Source organism: Mobula birostris, chromosome 3 (genome assembly GCF_030028105.1).
Source record: "Mobula birostris isolate sMobBir1 chromosome 3, sMobBir1.hap1, whole genome shotgun sequence".
Taxonomy (NCBI): domain Eukaryota; kingdom Metazoa; phylum Chordata; class Chondrichthyes; order Myliobatiformes; family Myliobatidae; genus Mobula; species Mobula birostris.
Genome location: NC_092372.1, coordinates 224,402,538 through 224,427,786, shown reverse-complemented (window position 1 = coordinate 224,427,786; position 25,249 = coordinate 224,402,538). Strand labels below are relative to the sequence as shown.

Here is a 25,249-nt window from a genome sequence, read left to right as displayed (position 1 = left end):
TTCCAGAGGAGGCTTGGGGGAAAATACGCAGCTTTCAGTGGTCTTTGACTAACTCTTTGACTTGGAGAGAACATTGTTGGAAAATATTATAAGATACTTCAAGACCCCATATCAGGAAAAATATAAAGACACAAACGTGACGTGTTGGAGAAGGTGGCAGCTCCAAGGAGGCAAATCATTTCCATATTTTCTGGGATTGCCCTGAATTAAGTTTATATTGGAAAGGTATTCATAGAACATAAGACCCAGATACATCTGAACTTTGAGATGCTCTATTTGGGGCATGTATTGTTTCTTGAACAGAAGAAAGAAATAAAGTTGCTGCAGGCCTTTTTAGTGGCAAGTAAGAAATCAATCACTAGAAAGTGGCTAAATCCAATACCACCTACATTAGAAGATTAGCACAAAATTATCTTGGAAATATTTAAAATGGAAAAGATGACTTACTCTCTGAAAATTCAAAAAGAAAAATTTTATCAAATTTGGAATAAATGGATTGAATATATAACCCCAAAGCGAGCAGACTTTAGATGACTCTCCTAATGATTTATACTGCTCTCCTCATCAACACAGTAATATTGCTAACGTAAGCACCCTTGGTCCAAATGTTTACTGTTTTTTTTGGAAAAAGGAGAACTAACACAAGTAAAGGAGAAGATTTGGGAAAGGGAAAAAATGATAAAATTAAGTAAATAAGTACATAGGGATTGGATAATTATGTTTGGGGGTAGGAGCAAACATGAACGAGTTAGGACATAAACACCTACAATGGTAGTTACATAGGCCTACATACAATATTTTGGACCAGAAAAGGTCCAGAAGAGATATATGGAAATTATTATTAATCCACTATTACTACTATTTTTCTTAACAACTAATATCATTACTTAGCCTAATAGAGTAGAATTACAACTGCACATAATTACCTGTTCAAGTGCCTAATTACTTTTTATATCATCTCAATGTGTACTTAGGAATGTATAAATAATTATAGATTTATACATATATTAAAAAAATGGAAAAGGTTATACATGTGGAAAAAAGTTCATGATACTTGTGAGTTCCTCATCCAAATAAAAATAAAAAATTTAAAAAAAGATTATGCTCAAGTTTTGAGGCTGCGCGCCAAATACAAAGGTGTAATGAAAGAGTTTTACAATCGTGGACTTAGGCCCTCGCCAAATTACCCCACCCATCTTCGAATAAATCTTAGTACTGAGGACAAAAAATGGTTCAACTCTGTTACAGGAGCTCAGGAATTCATCGAAAATCTCCTGCTGTTACGACTTCTTCAGACTCAATCTGATTATTTAAAATGGTTGATTACTATTTTTTTTCTCTCCTTGGTTTTTTTCTTATTTTTTCGGTTTCCTTTTAAATTAAATTTTTAAAATGACTGAAAATGGTTTATTTCTGGTATAAGAAGTTTAGAAATTTATCAGAAGTCTCCTTGTCATTGTGATTTCTTCAGACTCGATTTGATTATTTAAAATGGCCGAGTGTTTTTTTTCCTCTGTTTTCTTTTTTTTTGTTTCCCTTTTAAATTTAATTTTTAATATTACTGAAAATGGTTTAACTCTGCTATAAGTAATTCAGAAATTTACTGGAAGTCTCCTTGCTATGGTGACTTCTTCTTAATTAATGTTTAAATTACTGAAAATGGTTTAACTCTGCTATAAGAAGTTTAGAACTTTAGCAAAAGTCTTCTTGCCATGGTGTCTCTTTCAGGCTCCATTTGATTACTTAAGATAGCCAATTGCTATTTTTTCTCTCTTTTTTAAAAAATATTTCTTGTTTTCCTTTTAAATTTAATTTTTAAATTACTGAAAATGGTTTAACTCTTGCTATAAGAAGTTCAGAAATTTTTTTGAAAGTCTCCTTGCTACGGTGTCTCCTTCAGACTCGATATGATTATTTAAAATGACCGATTGGTACTTTTTTTTTCCTTTCTTTGTTTTTTTTTCCATTTTCTTTTTAAATTTTTTTTCTTCACAGGTATGGTAATCTGGATTATTATTTCAAGTTAAGTCTAACACCTTTTGATAGTATTGTTTTCTTTTTCTTCTTTATGTACAATTTTAATTCCAAGTGCATAAGCTCTCTGTTTTTTTTAAACTGTTAATAAAATGGAGCTCATGAAGCTATACAGAAACTGAAAGTTGGGGTTAGGGGTAGATTTTTCCTGAAGAGTTTGCTGCTGTTCTTTGGTAGCCTTCTTGCTTTGGGTTCTGAGTGGGGGAGGGTTTCCTAGTGCCAACACTATTTAAACAACCCTTAGTTATTCAGGACTTTTTTTGTCCTGATTTTCTTGTTTCTTACTTTTGCCCCAGAGCTGTTATTAGAATGTTTGTCCATATTTATGCCTACTACCCTAGATGTTTTTTGTATGACAATGGTTAGCCCGTTGAATCTTATAAACTGGAATGTTAAGGGATTGAACCATCCTGTTAAAAGAAGGAAGGTGTTTTCACATCTCAAGCAGCTCAAAGCTGACATTGCTTTTTTGCCAGAAACACATATTTATAGTTTTGATAACTCTCGCCTTATGTCTAGGTGGGTGAGATAGCATTTCCATTCTGCTTTTTCAGCTAAAGCCGGTGGGGTGGGGGGCGGTTTCCAATTCTTATTAACCAGAGTGCTCCCTTTGAGCTTCACAACAAAATTTCGGATACAAATGGTCATTTTATTATTGTCTCTGGGAAATTGTATAATAATAGGGTAGTCTTGGCTAACCTCTATGCTCCCTTTTCAGATGATGTGGATTTTTTTGACGGTTTTTTTTCTTTACTGCCTGACTTGAGTTTATATTCTGTCATATTGGATGGTGATTTTAATTGTTGGTTCGATCCAGTATTGGATCGATTCTCTTCTGTTCCTAGACTCCCTAGTAAATCTGCTTTATCTATTCACTCTTTCCTTTCTAATTATGGTATTTCTGATGTGTGGCGTTTTTTCCATCCTGAGAGAGATTATTCCTTTTTTTCACATGTCCATCATACTTTTACTAGAATTGATTATTTCTTAATGGATAATCAGCTGATTCCATCTGTTCGCTCTTGCGACTATCAGAGTATAGTGATTTTGGATCATGCCCCAGTTACCCTGTCCATAAATTTCCCTGGTCTTCCTCAAATGAACAAGCATCGGCATTTTAATCTGACCTTGTTGTCGGATAATGAGTTTGTAAAATTTATGAAGGACCAGATAACTTTTTTTTAATAAGTACTAACATGTCATCTAAAATCTCATCCCAGGTCGTCTGGGATGCCATGAGAGCATATTTGAGGGATCGAATAATTTCATATACTACGAATCTGAAAAGAAAGACCTATTTAGAGCGTTTAGACTTGATTGGTCAAATTAAAGCAACAGACCAATTATATGCCCAGACCAAAAATCCTGAATTGTATAAGAAGAGAGTAGAACTTCAAACTAAGTTTGACTTCATCTCCACTCGGCCAATTGAATGCCAACTAGAGCCAATTTTATATTCATGGGGATAAGTCCAGTAAGTTTTTAGTTAACCAACTAAGACGCTCTAAAGCTAAACAAGTCACAAAAATTCGAATGGGAAATGGGAACATTACTTCGAATCATTCTGATATCAATGACACATTTAAGAACTATTATTCTCAACTTTATACTTCTGAATCTTTAAATGAGAATATCTTGGTTGAGCATTTTTAAAATAGTTTAAATATTCCTTCGCTCTCTTCTGACTTTAAAGCAAAACTCATTATCATTGGAGGAAATATCATCTGCCATCTCTGCATTACGGTCGGGTAAATCTCCTGGACCTGATGGCTTTTCAGCAGAATTCTATAAATCATTTTCTTCACTGCTTTTGTCTCAATTATTCTTAGTTCTATCCCATTCGTTTAAGCATGGTAAATTGCCTGCATCATTTAACAAGGCATGTATCATTCTTTTAGCCAAAAAAGGTAAAGATCCGACAGAGTGTTCTTCATATAGGCCGATTTCTTTATTAAATGTCGATGTTAAAATGTTGGCTAAAGTTTTGGCTCGTGGATTAGAAAACATACCCTCTATTATTTCTGAAAATCAAACTGGTTTTATCAAAAATCATCTTCACTTTTTTAATATATGGCACTTATTTACTATCTTATATTCACCCTCAGCTGGGATTCCTGAACATGTTATTTCTCTAGATGCGGAGAAAGTGTTCGATCGCGTCCAGTGGAATTACCTTTTTGTGGTTTTAGATAAATTTGATTTTGGACAAGGTTTTACTACATGGATGAAGTTGCTATATTCATGTCCCACCACTCCTGTTTTGACCAACTCTCAGCTATCCCAGTCTTTCAGTCTTAAACACAGCACTCGTCACGGTTGCCCTTTCAGTCCTTTACTCTTCCATTTGGCTATACAGCCACTTGCCATTGTGTTTCATAGTTGTGCTGAAGTGACGGGGATTTGGAGGGGAGGTGTTGAGCATAAAGTTTCCCTTTATGCTGATGGTCTTTTACTTTTTATATCAAACCCAACTACCTCCTTACCCTCAATGTTTTCAGTTCTTAATAAACTTAGCCAACTTTCTGGTTATAAACTTAATTTACATAAGACTGAACTCTTTCCCATCAATAGAGAAGCACAGGCTTTAGTATTCCACGACCTCCCTTTTAAAGTAGTTAACAATCAATTCACTTATCTTGGTATTACAGTAACAAGGAACTTCAAGAATCTTTTTCCAGAAAATTTTACTAATCTTCTAAACTCTGCAAAACAGAGTTTGACACAGTGGTCACCCTTGTCTATGTCTCCTGTAGGTCGAATTAATGTTATTAAAATGAATATCCTTCCTAAATTTTTGTATCTATTTCAGTCTTTACCAATTTTTATTTCTAAAGCTTTTTTTGATGGGTTAGATTCTATTATTTCGTCTTATCTATGGGAGGATAAACGCCCTAGACTTAATAAATCTCATCTTCAAAAATCTAAAAGAGAAGGTGGTATTGCCTTGTCTAATTTTCATTTATATTATTGGGCAACCAATATTCGTTGTCTTATTTTTTGGTCTTTCTTCCATAACAAGTCTGACTGCCCAAAATGGGTAGCAATGGAGTTGAACTCTTCTAAGGACCTTTCTATTTCTGTACTTCTCGGTTCCGCACTTCCTTGTCATTTGCCTAGGCATATTGTTATTCCTCTTTTCAGACACACTTTAATATGGGCTCAGTTCAGAAAATGTAATGGTCCTCATGGTTTTTCTCTCTTTAGCCCTATTTTACACAATTATCTTTTCCTACCTTCTATGCAGGATTCAACATTTTACGACTGGCATAGAAAGGGTATGAGGCACTTTGAAGATCTTTTCATTGGTAACCATTTTGCAACTTTTCAACAATTGTCTGTAAACTTTAATCTAACTAATACTCATTTCTTTAGATATCTTCAAATTAGACATTTCATTAACACTTTGATATCAAACATTCCTGAGATAAATGTTCTGGATTTGTTTCTTTGTATCAATCCATTGGGTAAAGGTTTAATTTCTTCTATTTGGGATAAGTTAGTGATTTTGAGGCGTGCCCCTTTTGATAAAATTAGAACTGCCTGGGAACAAGATGTAATTATCTCCTTATCTGATGTGGTTTGGGCTTTAATTCTTAAGTCAGTCAACTCAACCTCTCCATGTGCTCGCCACTGCCTTTTGCAGTTTAAGGTTGTACACAGGGCTCACATATCTAAAACTAAATTATCACGGTTTTATCCTGACATTAGTCCTGTCTGTGATAAGTGTAAAGGGGCTGAGGCTTCCCTTATTCATATGTTTTGCACCTAGAGAAATTTTGGAGAGAAGTTTTTTCAACCCTATCTCATATTCTTAATTGTCATTTAGAATTTAACCCTCTGGTTGCTCTTTTTGGCATCTTGGGTGATGTAAGTTTGCACTTGAGTCCCAATAAATGCCGAACATTATCTTCTGCCTCTCTCTTGGCTAGACGGTTGGTTCTCCTTAGGTGGAAAGATGCTGCCCCACCCACTCATGCTCAATGGCTGAGTGATATTATGGCCTGTTTAGACCTTGAAAAGATTAATTATTCACTTCTCAATTTGGACATAAAGTTTCATAAGGTGTGGAGACCTTTTCTTGAATATTTTCACAGTTCTTCTTTAGGGTAAGTTTATCCTTTTTTTTGTTGCTACAATCCCTTACTTCCAGCTTTTTTTGGTAAGTTATACAGTTTTTTGTTGTGAATTACATTATACTTTTGGTAGTTGGCATTATACTTTCTTTTTTCCTATATATATTTACAGTTCTCTGGGGCTGAATGCTCCAATTGATTTTTTTCTTTTATATGCACAATGGTTGGCCTGGGTTTTTCTTTTTTCAGTGGGAGGTTGGGGTGGATACTAATTTTACATACTTCTCTTTTGGGTGCTTTTTTTCCCTTATTTTTATGAATTACATATTGGATTTGTTTGTTTTGCACTGTATAAATCTCCATTTTGTTGTTGGGTTCTCCTTCTGTAGTTTCTTGTAGAAATGCATAAAAAAATTAATTTAAAAAAAAGGAAGCGACGTCTAGTCTTATTATATGGGATACTTTTAAAGCATATATCTGGGGTCAAATTATTTCTTATACTGCAAACATCATTAAAAAAGTTAACAAAGAGAGAAACGAACCAGCTAATTAGTTAAAACAACTGGACCATAAATATGCTTCGGTACCTGATCCTGAAACATATAAGAGACGTATTGAAACCAAAGCTAAATATGATCTTCTTTTAATGTATCCAATTGAAAGCCAGCTTTTAAAAGATAGAAGTCAATTTTATATTCACGGAGATAAAACTGGTAAGCTACTGGCTAATCAATTGAAGCCATTTATAGCCAAGTGACAAATTAAAGAAATACGTAAAATTAATACGGACATGACAACTGACCACTTTGAAATTAATGACACTTTTAGGGAATTTTATTCCAAATCGTATAGCTCTGACTCTGTCAATGATAATATTGCAATGAATAATTTTTTAGATCAATTAAATATTCCTAATCTTTCGATAGATGATCGTAGGCAATTGGATCAACCCATTTTCCAGGAGGAAATTGCTCAGGCTATTCGAGAATTGCATTCTGGGAAATCCCCAGGACCCGATGGATACTCTGGAGAGTTTTATAAGGCTTTTTCCTCCTTTCTTATACCACACTTATGTTCTACCCTTACAGATTCCTTTAAGGTAGGAAGATTACCGCAGTCTTTTTATGAAGCTTCCATTTCGCTTATTCTCAAAAAGAATAAGAATCCTACTGAATGTTCTTCATATAGACCCATCTCTTTACTCAGTTTTGATACTAAAATTTTATCTAAGGTGTTGGCTCGCAGACTTGAAAATATTAGATCTTCTATAGGTTCGGATGATCAGACAGGATTTATTAAAAATCAAAATTCTCATTTTAATGTACGGCATTTGTTAAATGTTATGCACTCTCCATCCAAGGAAATATCGGAATGTGTGATATCTTTGGATGTGGAGAAGGCCTTTGACAGAGTTGAATGGAATTATCTATTTACATCCTTAGAAAAACTTAATTTTGGACCTAATTTTATTTATTGGATTAAATTACTCCGCTCAGGTTCTTTCTAATCTTCAGAATTCTAAACCCTTTAAACTCCATCGTGGAACTAGACAAGGTTGTCCTTTGAGCCCTCTGCTTTTTGATTGGTATTAGAAACCTTAGCAATTGCTTTTCGAGAGCCTAAAGAGATTACTGGTATTTTAAGGAGAGGTACTATGCTGATGACTTATTGCTTTTTACATCTAATGTTACAACCTCTTTACCATTTGTGTTCTGTTTACTGACTAATTTTAGTCAGTTATCAGGATATAAATTAAATTTACATAAGAGTGTACTGTTTCCTTTAAACAATTTAATATCAACTGATATTAACCTTTCAAAATTTTAAGAAAACAATTTACATACTTAGGAGTAACAATTACTAAGAATTATAAAGATTTATTTAAGGAAAATGTTTTAACTTTAATGAATTATGTTTTAAAAAAACTCTAATTGGTCATCTCTCTCTTTATCACTGATTGGCAAAATTAATTCTATTAAAATGAGTATCTATATAAATTTATATACCTTTTTCAAGCTGTGCCTGTTTTTATTCCTAAATCTTTTTTTGACTCTTTGGATTAAATTCTTTCTTCCTCTATATGGGAAGAATAAAAAACCTCGAATAAATAAAGCTCACCTTCAAAAAACCACACAGATCAGAGGCTTTGCCTTACCCAATTTTAGGTTATATTATTGAGCAGTTAATATACGAAATATTACATTCTGGATATATTACATTAACCATGACAATTGCCCTATATGGGTTTCTTTGGAAGTCAACTTTGTTATGAAATTTTCCATTATTTCTTTACTTGGATCCTCACTTCCTTTATCTTTAAATAAACTAACCGACAATGCGGTGGTCAAACATACTTTGAGGATTTGGTTACAGTTGAGAAAATATTTTGGTTTATTGAGATTCTCCCTCTCGAGTCCCATCTTTTCTAATTTTTTTTTAAAACCATCTTTAATTGACTTATCTTTTGAAGAATGGGATAGATTGGGTATTAAGCGATTTCAGGATTTGTTTGATGGAGGGAATCTCTCTTCTTTTGTGCAACTTTCAACAAAATTTAACCTTTCCAGTGCCCACTTTTTTCAATACTTACAGATTAGAGATTTTTTAAGATCTCAATTACATATATTTCCTACAAGTCCAGATAAGAATATAATAGATACAATTTTTAATCTGAAACCCTTTGACAATGGTTCAATATCTTACATTTACAGTCTGCTGTTGGGACTGAAAAATGCCTCTTTAGATGAAATTAAAGGAGACGGGGAAAAGGATTTACAGATTTCCATATCTGAAGAGAGCTGCAAGATTATTTTAAAATTGATTAATTTTTCATCATTATGTGCTCATCATTCTTTATTACAATTCAAAGTGGTACATAGAGTTCATATGTCCAAAGACAAGCTCTCTCGTTTCTACGCAGATATTTCCCCTTACTTTGATAGATGCACTAATGGAGTGGCCACACTAATTCATATGTTTTGGACATGTCCAAGCCTCGAAAAATTTTGGCAAGATGTATTTCAAACTTTTACTGTACATTTCAATGTCAGCTTTAAGCCCAATCCTTTGACTGCCACGTTTGGTATTGTTGAGGGTAGTGCTACAAAACTGAAGCCATCTAATTTGTGGGTATTGGCCTTTATGTCTCTTATAGCCAGAAGGGTGATCTTGATCAAGTGGAAGGAGGCTGCCCCACCCATTCATGTTCAATGGCTGTCTGTTGTTATGTTGTGCCTTGATCTAGAGAAGATTCGTTGTTCGATTTCTGATTCCAAACATGATTTTCTAATGTCATGGGGACGCTTTCTGAGTTATTTTCACAATCTTTGAACTGTTATTAAAGTATGGATCTGAGCCATTATTATTATTATTATTATATCATATGGTAAGGTATTTCTTTTTTTTTCCCTTCTCTTCTTTTTACCAACCAGCTCATTTTGGTAGTGGGGGTAGATTTTTTAAATTAAAATACAATTATTTTATTTCATTTCATAATTCAATCTTTTTTTCTACATGATTGATTTGGAATATGGGATACTGTGATCATATTACTGTGATTTAAATGTAATATAATTCGTATTACTTGTATCCTTAAGAATTCTGTATTTGGATTTATGCAATTTATATAATATTAATAAAAATATTGAAAGAGGAAAAGTTGTCCCAACCTGCCCAAGCTCTCCCCCTTGAGTCCTGGTAAATCTCTGCATTCTTTCTCGCCTAATAAGACATAAGAAACAGCAGGAGGAGGGCATCTGGCCCGTTGATCCTGTTCTGCCATCATGGCTGATCTGGCCATGGACTCATCTCCACCTACCTGCCTTTTCCCAATAACCCTTAACCCCTCTACTATGCAAAAATCTATCCAACTTCGTCTTAAATATAGTTATTGAGATAGTCTCAACTGCTTCATTGGGCAGAGAGTTCACCAGGTTCACCAGCCGCTGGGAAAAACAGTTCCTCCTCATCTCCATCCTAAATCTACTCCCCTGAATCTTGAGGCTATGTCCCCTAGTTCTAGTCTCACCTACCAGTTGAAACAACTTTCCTGTCTCTATCTTATCCATCCCTTTCATAATTTTATATGTCCTTACTGGATCTCCTCTCATTCTTCTGGATTCCAGTGAGTACAGTCCCAGGCGACTCAATCTCCCCTCACAGTCTAAGCCCCTCATCTCTGGAATCAACCTGGTGAACCTCCTCTGCACCACCTCCAAAGCCAGTATATCCTTCTTCAAGTAAGGAGACCAGAACTGCACACAGTACTCCAGGTGCGGCCTCACCAGTATCCTGTACAGTTGCAGCATAACCTCCCTGCTCTTAAATTCAATCCCTCTCGCAATGAAGGCCAGCATTCCATTTACCTTCTTGATAGCCTGCTGCACCTGCAAGCCAACCTTTTGTGATTCATGCACAAGCACTCCCAAGTCCCTCTGCACAGCAGCATGCTGCAATCCTTTACCATTTAAATAATAATCTGCTCTTTCATCTTGCCTTCCAAAGTGGATGACCTCGCATTTACCAACATTATACACAATCTGCCCGACCCTTGCCCACTCACTTAATCTATCTATATCTCTCTGCAGAATCTCCGTATCTTCTGCACAATTTGCCTTTCCACGCAATTTAGTGTCATCGACAAACTTAAGATACACTACACTCGGTCCGCTCCTCCGGGTCGTTAATGGCAGGGCGCATCACTCACCTCAGGACCTTACCTGGGTAAAAGCAGGGATATTGGTTGGAACTGCCGTCAGACCCAGAGATCCACATTCCACCGTGGTACTGTAGCACCGGCATCCCGCGAGGCAGCCCCAGGACCTGAAGACCTGGACACTGAGTAATACAAGTGTGGTGACGAAATCCATCCAGTCAGAATAGAGGGCCTGAGTGAAAAATTAACAGCTGAGTTCTCCAACTTCCATGCAGATAGAAGTGAACAACAGGATTACAGGGATCGATCGAGTGGATAGCCAGAAATCTTTCTCCCCAGGGTGCAAATGGCATTATTTTAAGTCACTTGCAGGAAGTATGGTGGGGGGGGAATCATCAGAGTGAGTTTTTTTTAAAAAAGCAACAAAAGTGGTGGGTGCATGGAACACCTTGTGGAGGAGGCAGACACTTCAGAAACTTTTTAAAAAGCTCTTAGATAGGCACGCAGGTGATAGAAAAATGGAGAGCTACATGGGAGGGAAGCATTAGATTGATCTTCAAGTAGGTTACAAGCACAACATTGTGGGCTGAAGGGCCTGTACTGTCCTATGTTCTATAATAAACCTGATTCTGACACCCCAGCCCTCCAAGGGGACCACAACTTTGTCATGGTTTCCAGGCTTGCTGTGCTGGCTGGAATCGTGGCTTTATGCTTTGGCTCTTGGTAGGGTCACCCCTGCCAAACAGGTCAAAGGGTAGAGGCCAGAGTAAGAGTGGTCCACTCGTCCTCCAGGTTTGGGGGTTCAGCTCAGGGCTGACAACCTTGATGGGTAAAACAAAACTGTTTTGGAAACAGCAATGAAATACCCTTCTCCGTCTGTGTGTGACAGTATTCCTGAGTGTCCACCTGGGACTTGCATGGCCGACAGCAGTGAAAACCGAGACGAAGCTACTGACACGATGAAGGAAGCCCTGAACACCGCCAGGGATGGGGGACCTTCATTGGCTCCATCTCTGGCAGTGGAGAATGTACGCCAGTGGTGTAATGGGCAGTAGGTAAGTAAGTGATATCCCAGGCAGGATGCTGAGCGAGTTAGAGATTGCCTTCAGGAGGGTTCAGAGATTTTGGTACCCTCAGTCAATTCCCCACCTCTGGGTCTCTGGCAATGGCTGACTTTCCATCTCTCCCAGCCTGGCGGATCTCCTGTTTCCATCCAGGGGGTCAGTGTGGACATGGTGGAGGATTATAAATACCTGGGGATACGAATTGACAATAAACTGGACTGGTCAAAGAACACTGAGGCTATCTACAAGAAGGGTCAGAGCCGTCTCTATTTCATGAGGAGACTGAGGTCCTTTAACATCTGCTGGACGATGTTGAGGATATTCTACGAGTCGGTGGTGGCCAGTGCTATCATGTTTGCTGTTGTGTGCTGGGGCAGCAGGCTGAGGGTAGCAGACACCAACAGAATCAACAAACTCATTCGTAAGGCCAGTGATGTTGTGGGGATGGAACTGGACTCTCTCACGGTGCTGTCTGAAAAGAGGATGCTGTCTAAGTTGCATGCCATCTTGGTCAATGTCTCCCATCCACTACATAATGTACTGGGTGGGCACAGGAGTACATTCAGCTAGAGATTCATTCCACTGAGATGCAACACAGAGCGTCATAGGAAGTCATTCCTGCCTGTGGCCATCAAACTTTACAACTCCTCCCTTGGAGGGTCAGACATACTGAGCCAATAGGCTGGCCCTGGACTTATTTCCTGCATAAATAATTTACATATTACTATTTAACTATTTATGGTTTTATTACTATTTATTATTTATGGTGCAACTGCAATGAAAACCAATTTCCCCCAGGATCAATAAAGTATGACTACTACTACAACATTGCTCTCAACGCCCTTCAGTATAATGTTTACTTTACTTAGAGATACAGCATGATAACAGGGCCTTCCGACCCAATAAGCCCAACTGCCCAGTTACAGCACGTGAACCAATTAACCTGTGGACCTGGACTCTTTGGAGCGTGGGAGGAAACCGGAGCACCTGGAGGAAGACCGCACAGATTTCTCCTTACAGATCGCGGTTCAATTGAACTTGAATTGTTGACACTGTTATAGTGTTATAACGGTGCCACCCAAAGATAAAATTCAGGGTCAAAATTAAATATAATCTATAAAAAATGAATCTCTCTGCAGATTTTCTTTCAAACGAACTTCCACCTTTCCATATATCCAGCTCCCGACTTGAAGGAAGCATTACAAAAATTGGTACACTGGTTTAATAATTTTGACGTCTTGAGCAAATTCAGCAGAAACTTGTGTTGTCCTTTCCATCCTCCACTGGATTGATTTATCAAATACACTCACGATCACGTTACCGTTTGGTATTCCCTCTGACGGGAATGAGGAGATTTACACTTCTAATTCTGTCCGCTGGTTTCACACACTTCCTTTCCTGCATGTCCAAACTGTCACTGCAACATCCTCTTTCTGAATGTCAGATTTAATAGGTGGTGTTATCACACAAACCATCACGAGGTTTGATAAGTCTCTCACATAGCGCAAGTCAATTTTATTTCTGTCGGATGGCGTAAACATCGATTTCTCCAACTTCCTGTAATTTCTCCCCCTCTCCCCTCTCTCTCTCTATTCCTCATTCTGGTTCCCCTCTCACCATTTCGCTTCCTCTCACCTCCCTCTGGTTCCCCTCCTCCTTCCTTTTCTCCCATGGTCCACTCTCCTCTCCTATCAGATTCCTCCTTGTTGAGCTCTTTACTTTTTCCACCTATCACCTCTCAGCTTCTTACATCATCCCCCCTCCTCTCTCACCTGAACACTTTCCCCTTCACCTGGTCTCACCTATCACCTGCCAGGTTGTCCTGCTTCCCCTCCCTCCACCCTCTTATTCTGGCTTCTTTCCGATTGTGATGAAGGCTCTCAGCCTGAAATGTCGGCTGTTTATTCCCTGCACTGATGCTGCCTGACCTGCTGAGTGCCTCCAGCATTTTGTGCGTGTATATCCTTCTCTGTATATCCAAGAGCCTCCAAAATGCTCCAGTGCTATCTGCCCCTCACACCGTATCTGGCAGTGCATTCCGGGAACCCACCACTCAAAGTTCAAGTTTATTCAACTGTACACATTATACAGTGAGAACAAAACAATGTTCCTCTGGGATCAAGGTGGTGCAAAGCACAGATCACATACAGCACTTAAAAAATATTAACAGGTAATACAAATATTCTGTGGATGTGCAAGTTGACATAAAGTACATTTGACATTTTGTTAAATGTACAACAGTACAATGCTACAGGCACTGTCATTAAAATGTGCCCAGGGTGGTAGCAGGGTGTTCAGGAGTCTCACTGCCTGGGGGAAGACGTTTTTAAGCCAGCCTGACAGTCCTTGTTCTAATTCTGTGGTACCTTCTGCCTGATGGTAGGAGATTAAAGAGATTGTGTGTCCTTGACAATGTACTCTCTGTTTAAAAAAAACCTGTTCCACACATCTCCTTTGTACTTTCCCCCTCTCACCTTAAATACATGCCTGCGAGCTTTCAACGCTTTAATCCTGGGGAAAAGATACAGGCCGTCTACTCTTGTTATGCCTTTCATAATTAATTTTCCCTCAGTCTCTGCCACTCAGGAGAAAACAGAGACAGTTTGTCCAACTTCTCCTCCAAAAGTCCTTCAAACCAGGCAGCCTCCCTGTAAGCATCATCTCCACACCCTTCCTATAACGAGACGACCAGAAATAAAACCAATACTCTAAATGGAGCAGAACTAGAGTTTTGTTTAAAAACTATAACATTGACTTTTGAACTTAATGCCTTGACTAATGAAGGCACTGAGTCAGCGGTGAGAAAGGTAAATGCAATGTTCGCATTCACTTCGAGAGGGCTAGAATACAGGAGGATGTAATGCTGAGGCTTTAAGAAGGCATTGGTTAGACCACACTTGGAGTATGTGAACAGTTTTGGGCCCCTTATCTGAGAAAGAGATGTGCTAGTATTGGAGAGGGTCCAGAGGGGGTTTACAAGAATGATCCCATGAATGGTAGGATTAATGATGAGCATTTGATAGCACTGGGCCTGTACTCACTGGAGTAAGAAAAATGGCGGGGGTGGGGTGGGGTGGGAAATCACATTGAAATCTATTGAATACCAAAAGGCCCAGATACAGTGGATGTGGAGAGGATGTATACAATAGTGAGAAAGTAGGACCACAAGGCACAGCCTCAGAATTCAAGGACGTCCCTTTGGAACAGAGATGAGAAGTATTTTTTTTAGCCAGAAGATGGTGAATCTATGGAATTCATTGCCACAGATGGATGTGGAGGCCAAGTCATTGGGAAAGCAGAGGTTGATAGCTTATTGAATAGTAAGGGTGTCAAAGGATACAGATGGTAGTAGATCAGTCATGATGGAACAGACTTAATGAGCTGAATGGCCTAATTTTGAAGTTTTAAGCACGCTGCTTTTAGGGGGCATGTACCTGGACCATAAGATCCCTCAGTCCATTAACACCCAAGGATTCCACCATAGGTGCACAATGGGTCAGTGAATGCGCTGGCTGAATGGCCTGTTCTCTTGTTGTGCAATTCAAAGACAAAAATAAACCCTATGCCATTCCAGGCACGACCACTCTCTGTGTAAAAACAAGGCCTACATTAACCACACTTCTCTCACAAGAACTGGATTCAGACTGCACAGAAATCATACGGCGTGTTGGCCTTCATCAGTCAGAGGGATTGCGTTCAAGTTTCGAGAGGTAATGATGCAGCTCTATAAAACTCTGGTTAGACCACATTTGGATTATTGTGTTCAGTTCTGGTTGCCTCACTATAGGAAGGATAAGGAAGCTTTAGAGAGGGTGCAGAGGAGATACCCCGGGATACTTGCAGCCTGGATTTGGAGAGCATGTCTTATGAGGACAGATTGAATGAGTGAGGGCTTTTCTCTTTGGAGTGGAGGAGGATGAGAAGTGATTTGATAGAGGTGTACAAGATGATAAGAGGCATAGATAGATTGGACAGCCAGAGACTTTTTCACAGGGCAGAAATGGCTAATACGAGAGGGCATAATTTTTAAGATGATTGGAGGAAATTATAGGGAGCAGGGGTATGATAGAAGTCGGATTACGTTTTTTTTACGTGGAGAGTGGTGGGTGTGTGGATTACACTGTCAGAGGCAGTGGTAGAGGCAAATACATTAGGGACATTTAAGAAACTTAGACACATGGATGATAGAAAAATGGAGGCTATGTGGGAAGGAAGGGTTAGTTTGATCTTGGGGTAGGTTTAAAGGTTAGCATAACATTGTGGGTCGAAGGGCCTGTACTGCTCAATGGTACTCTAAAATCATCCACTCTACCCTCATTTATTGGCTGCAAAACAACAAATTAGATGTGATATAAAACAGTGGAAATAATCCAGATTCTGATTTGTTTTGTTGTGTAGCCTCGCCGACCTCAGCAACTGAAGTGTCTGACTCGGACTGAACCAACCCACACTACACAGGGTCTGTAAATCCATGACAGTGCCTATCTCTCCCTCCTTCACCCCCACCCCCACCATCACAGACACTTGAAACTTGCCTGGACCTCCCTCCTCTGGGAGAGTCTGATGCCTCTTCCTGTACCGGCTCTTCTTGAAAGATCCTGATCTTTGACCAATTGCTCCCTCACACCCAATAATGGAAGATTAGAAAGCTTAGCTTTATTTGTCACAAGTACGTTAAAAACACACAGTGAAACGCATTGTTTTTGTTAATGACTGATGCAGTCTGAGGACGTGCTGGAGGCAGTCTGCAAGCGTCACCTTACTTCCAGCACCAACGTAACACGCCCACAACTTACTAACCATAACCTGTACGTCTTTGGACTGTGGGAGGAAACCAGAGCACCCGGAAGAAACCCACACAGTCAGAGAGAGAATGTACAAACTTTGTTAGAGACAGCAGCTGGAATTGGACCCCAAATTTCTGATCACTGGCACAGTAAAGCTTTATGCTAATAGATATGGAACTGTGCAGCACGTACTACGAGAAGGAGAAAAAATTATCTTAAAGAGTATAGTCTGCTTGCCTGTTCCTTGTGGAGAACTTTGCCTTTTCGCCCAGCCCTATGGATTGTCCAGAAATTGATGGTTTTGTTCTGGCAGGCTCCGCCAGCAGCACAGGACCTCGCCCTGTCTCAAAGTCCAGGCCCGTCACACCACGCAGTGCTGAGACAGAGGGCTCAGTGTCTGCTCAATTCCACAGGGACCCTTCTGATCTCAGAGCTCAGCGTTACTGACAAACAACCGGCAGGATCGAATGGCAGCTCACACCACTCCTTCCTCTCGTGTCTCTCACCCACCCGTCCTCTCACACACAGTCTCCACCCCTCCCTCTCATCATCATACCCTACACCACCTCTCCTCAATCACCCACCCCCTCATAAAAAACCTTCACTGTCTCCACCCCTCCGTCTCATCATCGTACCCTACACCACCTCTCTTCAATCACCCTCCCCTCTCACACACACCCTTCCCTGTCTCCTCCCCTCCCTCTCATCATCGTACCCTACACATCTCCTCAATCACCCTCCTCAATCACCCACCCCTCCACTCACACACACCTTTCAGTCTCCACCCCTCCCTCTCATCATCGTACCCTACACCACCTCTCCTCAATCACCCTCCCCTCCCCAATCACCCACCTCTCCTCTCACAAACACACTCCCAATCACCCTCCACTCACCAAATGCCCGCCCCAATCGACATCCCACCCCTCCCCTCCGCAGCACAATCCCCCTCACTTCCCCAATCACCCTCCCTACCCTCACAAGCCCCCTCCCCTCCTCAATCCTCCTGCCCTGCCCTCCCCTCCACAATCCCCCTCCCCAATCGCTTTCCCCCTCCCCAATCGCTTCCCCCTCCCCAATCGCTTTCCCCCTCCCCAATCGCTTTCCCCCTCCCCTCTACAATCTCTGAAGACCAACGCTAAACAATCTAGGAACAGCTTCTTTCCCTCCGGCATCAGATTTCTGAACGTTTGAACACTCCCTCACTATTCCCCCTTTGCCATGTTAGTATTTGTAACATACTGTGATTTTTAATTCTTTGCACTGTACTGCTGTCACAAAAAATACAAACTTAGTGACACAGGTCATAAATGATAATGAATGACAGCAAACCTGACCAAGCATCGCACCCGTCCCCACTGCCTTCCTTTAACCCGTTCACTCTTCCCCATCCACCTGCTGCCCTCACCCCTGCCTCTTCTGTTCCCTCTCCCTCCCCTCCTCTCTTACTCTGCATCAGAGTCATAGGAAAGTACCGCACAGAAACTGGCCCTTTGTCCCGTCTAGTCCATGCCAATCCATTCAAATACCCTGCTCCCATCGACCTGCACTCCATACTCCAACCATCCATGTACCTATCCAAACTTCTCTTAAATGTTGAAATTGAGCTCGCATGCACCACTTGTGCTGGCAGCTCATTCCACACTCTCACCACCCTCCGAGTGAACGTTTCCCCTCATGTTCCCCTTAAACCTTTCACCTTTCACCCTTTAACTCATGACCTCTAGTTGTAGTCTCACCCAACCTCACTGGAAAAAGGCTACTCGCATTTACCCTATCCATACCCCTCAATTTTCTATATCTTTAATCAAATCACCTCTCAATCTTCTACATTCAAAACGAATAAAGTCCTATTCAATCTTTGCTTATAGCTCAGGTCTTCCAGTCCCAGCAACATCTTTGCAAATTTTCTTGGTACTTTATCAACCTTATTTACATCTTCCTGTAGGTATGTGGCCATAATTGCACATAATTCTCCAAATTCAGCCTCCCAACCTTTTTTCCTTCTTCCCCACCCCTCTATCCCCTTTCCCTCCATCCTAAGTAAAGGTATCCGTTAGTCTTGCGAGACCATGGATTTGCGCCTGGAAAGTCTTCACTCTCCAGGGCGCAGGCCTGGGCAAGGTTGTATGGAAGACCAGCAATTGCCCATGCTGCAAGTCTCCCCTCTCCATGACACTAATGTTGGCCAAGGGAAGGGCATTAGGACCCATACAGCTTGGCACCGGTGTCGTCGCAGAGAATGTGTGATTAAGTGCCTTGCTCAAAGACACAACATGTTCCCTCAGCTGGGGCTCAAACTCACAACCTTCAGGTAGCTAGTCCAATGCCTTAACCACTTGGCCACGTCCCTCTATCCTACCCAACACACAAAACATTTCCCCCAGCTCTCCCTACCTATCTTCCTGAAACATTAGTTTTATCTGTTACATGCACATCGAACAAACAGCAAGATGCACTGTTAGTGTCAACAACCAACACAGTCCAAGAATGTGCTGGGGGCAGCCGGCAAGTCTCACTGTGCTTCCGGGCCAACATGACATGCCCACAGTGCACTAACCCTAACCTGTACATCTTTGGAATGTGGGAGGAAACTGGAGCACCAGAGGAAACCCACGTGATCATGGGGGAATCTACAAACTTCTTACAGACAGCATCAAGAATTGAACCTGGGTCACTTGGGCAGTCAAGTGTTGTGCTAACTGCTGCCATGCCACCCCAAGGTGCCAGCCCACGCCCATTTACCCCTCTTTTCATCTCTCTCCCACCATCCCACTCTCTTCCACTCCCTCCCCTCCCACTCCCTGTTTCCAGTCATAGAACATTCTACAACCCCTTCCCTTTACTTCTCCCACTTCTACTGAACCCCACCACTCTCTCCTCTTTGCGGAATACTGAAAGCTCCAGATGGATCTTACGTTTCCAATAGTGGGGGAGTTGAGGACCACAGGGCACAGCATCAGAATAGAGGGATGCCTCTTTAGAACAGAGATGAGGTGGAATTTATTTTGCTAGAAGGTGGTGAATCTGTGGAATTCGTTTCCACAGATGGCTATGGAGGCTAAGTTATTTGGTGTATTTAAAGCAGAGGTTGATGGGTTCTTGATTAGTAAGAGTGTTAAAGATTACAGGGTGAAGGCTGGACAACGGAGCTGTGAGGGATAATAAATAAATACAATCAGAGTAAATAACTGTCTAGACTGCTCAGTAAAGCAGCCAGCATAATCAAAGACTCTCCCCGCATCTGATATTCTCTCTCCTACTTCCTCCCATCAGGCAGGAGAGAAAAAAAGACTGACAGCGCGTACTGTGAGGCTCAAGTATAGCTTTTATCCCACTTGTACAATTAGATCAAAGTTCAGAGTAAATCTATTATCAAAGTACTGTACACCTATTTCACCATATACGACCAAGATTCATTTTCTTGCAGGAATATTCAGTAAATATTCTTTTCGTGATTTTTATTACGACCTGGATGTGGGGGTAGAAGGGTGGGTTGGCAAGTTTGCAGACGACACAAAGGTTGATGGTGTTGTAGATAGTGTAGACGATTGTCAAAGATTGCAGAGAGACATTGATAGGATGCAGAAGTGGGCTGAGAAGTGGCAGATGGAGTTCAACCCAGAGAAGTGTGAGGTGGTACACTTTGGAAGGACAAACTCCAAGGCAGAGTACAAAGTAAATGGCAGGATACTTGGTAGTGTGGAGGAGCAGAGGGATCTCAGGGTACATGTCCCCAGATCCCTGAAAGTTGCCTCACAGGTGGATAGGGTAGTTAAGAAAGCTTATGGGGTGTTAGCTTTCATAAGTCGAGGGATAGAGTTTAAGAGTCGCGATGTAATGATGCAGCTCTATAAAACTCTGGTTAGGCCACACTTGGCGTACTGTGTCCAGTTCTGGTCACCTCACTATAGGAAGGATGTGGAAACATTGGAAAGGGTACAGAGGAGATTTACCAGGATGTTGCCTGGTTTAGAGAGTATGCATTATGATCAGAGATTAAGGGAGCTAGGGCTTTACTCTTTGGAGAGAAGGAGGATGAGAGGAGACATGATAGAGGTGTACAAAATATTAAGAGGAATAGATAGAGTGGATAGCCAGCGCCTCTTCCCCAGGGCACCACTGCTCAATACAAGAGGACATGGCTTTAAGGTAAGGGGTGGGAAGTTCAAGGGGGATATTAGAGGAAGGTTTTTTACTCAGAGAGTGGTTGGTGTGTGGAATGCACTGCCTGGGTCAGTGGTGGAGGCAGATACACTAGTGAAGTTTAAGAGACTACTAGACAGCTATATGGAGGAATTTAAGGTGGGGGCTTATATGGGAGGCAGGGTTTGAGGGTTGGCACAACATTGAGGGCCGAAGGGCCTGTACTGTGCTGTACTATTCTATGTTTTTTAAATGGAAGAAACGTAACTGAATCAATGAAAGACCACACCCAACAGGACAGACAACCGATGTGCAAAAGACAACAAATTGTGGAAACAGAAAATACAAAAAAGAAACAATAATAATAAATAAACATGCAATAAATATCAAGGACATGAGATGAAAAGCCCTTGAAAGTGAGTCCATAGATTGTGGGAACAGTTCAGTGGTGTGGCAAGTGAAGTTGAGTGGAGCTATCCACTTTGGTTCAAGAGCCTGATGGTTGAGGGGTGATAACTGTTCCTGAAGCTGGTGGTGTGGGTCCCCAGGTTCCTGATGGCAGCAGCAAGAAGAGAGCATGACCTGGGCGGTGGGTTTCTTAATCTTAAACTGCATTCTTCATCTCACACTCTACCTCATAACGATCTTGCACTTGACCGTTCACCAAACAGTGCAGTGCAGGTAGCTTTAACACTTCATTCCACAATCTGTTATTGTTCTGCCTCAAAGCAGTGTGAAATGATGTGATCTGTATGAACAGTATGCAAGACAAACTTTTGACCACATCTAGGTACATGTGACAATAATAAACCAATTCCAATAAGTTCATGTGTTACCACAGCAGGAGAGCTGATGAACGAGGAGATTGAAAGTGCCAGTCCCAGAAGGACCTGTCAAAGGGAAACACTCGTAGGTTTGAGTTGACAGGCTGAGACACTCCTTTCAAACGGCTCGTGTATAGAAGAGTAGAGTGGTTTTATTGTGACAGGCTCCATTGGGAGCTGAGTTTAGTGAGCACCAGCTGGGAGAGTGTGTCTAATAAATTCAAGATTGTTTAATATCATTTCCAGTACAAAAGAACAAAATAATCATTACTCCAGGTCCAAAGCAGTATAAAACAATGTATGATAGAAACTCAATAATCATAATAAAAACAATAAATATATCAGTCTGTCCATAAAGTAACTCTAGCCACAGGAGTGTCTGTACATAAGGCGACAGGCAGGAAATGATAGAGTAGTAGTCGATTGGTGGGTGGAGGCATTGATCAGCCTTACTGCTTGGGGAAAGAAACTGCTTTTGAGTCTGGTGGTCCTGGTGTGGATGCTACGTAGCCTCCTCCCTGATGGGAGTGGGACAAACAGTCCATGAGCAGGGTGTTACCGGCCCTTTTCCTGCACATGTTCTTGATGGCGGGCAGGCAGCTCGATCAACAGCCTTCCCTCACAACTGCTCTGATAGTTCTTCAACTACCCCACCCTCCACTCTGGAGCTCTGCCCCCTTCATCTTGTGGTCCTTCACATTAACTTTACTCGTCACTGAATAATGGAGAGAAGTGTGATATGTGCATCAATCACCAACACATGGAGACCCTACACTGAGAAGCAGTGGGACCTTTCTACAGTATAAAGCACAAAGGACCCTGGAGATGGCAGCACAGGTAGATAAAACCTTCATTAGCCAGGTATACCGCAGGACATCCTTTTAACCATGGTTTAGAGACGTCTAAGGAGTGTTGGCGCGTAAGTAAACGCATCTGTTAGTCTTGTGAGACCATTGATCTGCGCCTGGACCAAGTGGTTAAGGTGTTCGTCTAGTGATCTGAAGGTTGCTAGTTCGAGCCTTGGCTGAGGCAGCGTGTTGTGTCCTTGAGCAAGACACTTAACCACACATTGCTCTGCGACAAATCCGGTGCCAAGCTGTATGGGTCCTAATGCTCTTCCGTGGAGAGGGGAGACTTGCAGCATGGGCAACTGCCATACAACCCTGCCCAGGCCTGCGCCCTGGAAACCTTCCGAGGTGCAAATCCGTGGTCTCATGAGACTAACGGACGCCTCTATATAATATGTATGGAACATCAAAGGTAGGTTTTTTTTAAAAACACAGAGTGGTGGTTGAGGCAGATAGATTAGGGACACTTTAAAAATTCAGAATCAGAATCAGGTTTATTATCACCCGCATGTGACATGAAATTTGTTAACTTAGCAGCAGTTCAATGCAATACGTAATCCAGCAGAGAAAAATAAAATAAAAATAATAATAATAATAAAACAAGTAATTCAATTACATATATTGAATAGATTTTTAAAAACATGCAAAAACAGAAACACTATATATTAAAAAGAAAGTGAGGTAGTGTCCAAAGATTCAATGTCCATTTAGGAATCAGATGGCAGAGGGGAAGAAGCTGTTCCTGAATCGCTGAGTGTGTGCCTTCAGGCTTCTGTACCTCCTACCTGATGGTAACAGTGAGAAAAGGGCATCCCCTGGGTGCTGGAGGTCCTTAATAATGGACACTGCCTTTCTGAGACACTGCTCTCTAAAGATGTCCTGGGTACTTTGTAGGCTAGTGCCCAAGATGGAGCTGACTAGATTTACAATCTTCTGCAGCTTCTTTCGGTCCTGTGCAGTAGCCCCCCCCCATACCAGACAGTGATGCAGCCTGTCAGAATGCTCTCCACAGTACAACTATAGAAGTTTTTGAGTGTATTTGTTGACATGCCAAATCACTTCAAATTCCTAATAAAGTATAGCTGCTGTCTTGCCTTCTTTATGACTACATCGATAGTTGGGACCAGGTTAGATCGTCAGAGATCTTGACACCCAGGAACTTGAAGCTGCTCACTCTCTCCACTTCTGATCCCTCTATGAGGATTGGTATGTGTTCTTTCGTCTTACCGTTCCTGAAGTCCACAATCAGCTCTTTCATCTTACTGATGTTGAGTGCCAGGTTGTTGCTGTGGTACCATTCCACTAGTTGGCATATCTCACTCCTGTACGCCCTCTCGTCACCACCTGAGATTCTACCAACAATGGTCGTATTGTCAGCAAATTTATAGATGGTATTTGAACTATGCCTAGCCACACAGTCACATGTATGTAGAGAGTAGAGCAGTGGGCTAAGCACACACACCCGAGGTGCGTCAGTGTTGATCGTCAGCAAGGAGGATATGTTATCACCAATCTCCACAGATTGTGGTCTTCTGGTTAGGAAGTCGATGATCCAATTGCAGAGGGAGATCCAGAGACTCAGGTTCTGCAACTTCTCGATCAGGATTGTGGGAATGACTGTATTAAATGCTGAGCTATAGTCGATAAGTTGAGCTGATTATTGACTTCAGGAGGAGGAAATTGGAGGTCCATGAGCCAGTCCTCATCGGGGATCAGAGGTGGAGAGGGTCAGCAACTTTAAATTCCTCAGTGTTATCATTTCAGGGTTCAGAATGTAAGAAAAAAATCACAGCAGCACCTCTACTTATAAGTTATTAAAGATTTAACATGTCATCTAAAACTTTGACAAACTTTTATGGAAGTGCAGTGGAGAGGATATTGACTGGCTACATCATGGTCTGGTATGGAAACATCAATGCCCTTGAATGGAAAATCCTACAAACGGTAGTGGATAGGCCCCAGTCCATCACGGGTAAAACCTTCCCCACCACTCAGCACATCTGCAGGGAGCATTGCTGCAGGAAAGCAGCATCCATCATCAGGAACCCCCACCACCCAGCCCGTGCTCTCTTCTCGTTGTTGCCATCAGGAAGGAGGTACAGGAGCCTCAAGTCTTACACCACCAGGTTCAGGAACAATTATCACCCTTCAACCATCAGGCGCTCAAACTGGAGGTGATAACTTCACTCAAGTTCACTTGCCCCTATCATTGAAATGGCCCCACAAACAATGGACTCACTTTCAAAGACACTTCGTCTCATGTTCTCGACATTCACTGCTTATTTGTTATTATTATTTTGTTTCCTTTGTGTTTACTGTGAACGTCCACAAGAAAATGTATCTCAGGGTTGTATATGGTGACAAATATGTACTTTGTTAATAAATTGACTTTGAACTTTGGTACTTGGAACTTCAGGTCCATGTGCATAAAAAAATTCCACACCCTGTACTTGTCATGTTCCCACTGTCTGCTCACTGTGTATTCCATCTCCTCAGCAGTGACAATCTGTACATTCTGGGTTTGGAACACCTCATGTGTTACATAGAGACAGCTCCCATCACCTGCTCACATATTGTCAACAATCCCTACTCCAGGAATTTTTCCATATTCTGTACACAGCACATTGTCATGTCCTAAATCTGGGGCATTCCCACTACCTGTACAGGGAATATTCAAATGATTTCCATGAGATATTCCCACCCAAAACCCCACACCCTGTACACTGTTGAAAATACACTCACTGGCCACTTTATTAGGTATACCTGCTCATTAATACAGATATCTAATCAGCCAATCATGAGGCAGCAACTCAATGCATTAA

The 25,249-nt window shown here is 41.1% G+C and overlaps 1 protein-coding gene across 1 annotated transcript in view; it reads right to left on the bottom strand.

Annotated features, from left to right (window-relative positions):
- The window catches only part of lrrc24 (leucine rich repeat containing 24), a 56,103-nt gene that overhangs the window by 29,904 nt on the left and 950 nt on the right, over window positions 1-25,249 (bottom strand). Inside the window, exon 2 of the mRNA XM_072254236.1 lies at window positions 10,826-10,993. Coding sequence (XP_072110337.1) covers window positions 10,826-10,975 — 150 coding nt within the window. The 5' untranslated portion in view covers window positions 10,976-10,993. The remainder of the gene's footprint in view (window positions 1-10,825; window positions 10,994-25,249) is intronic.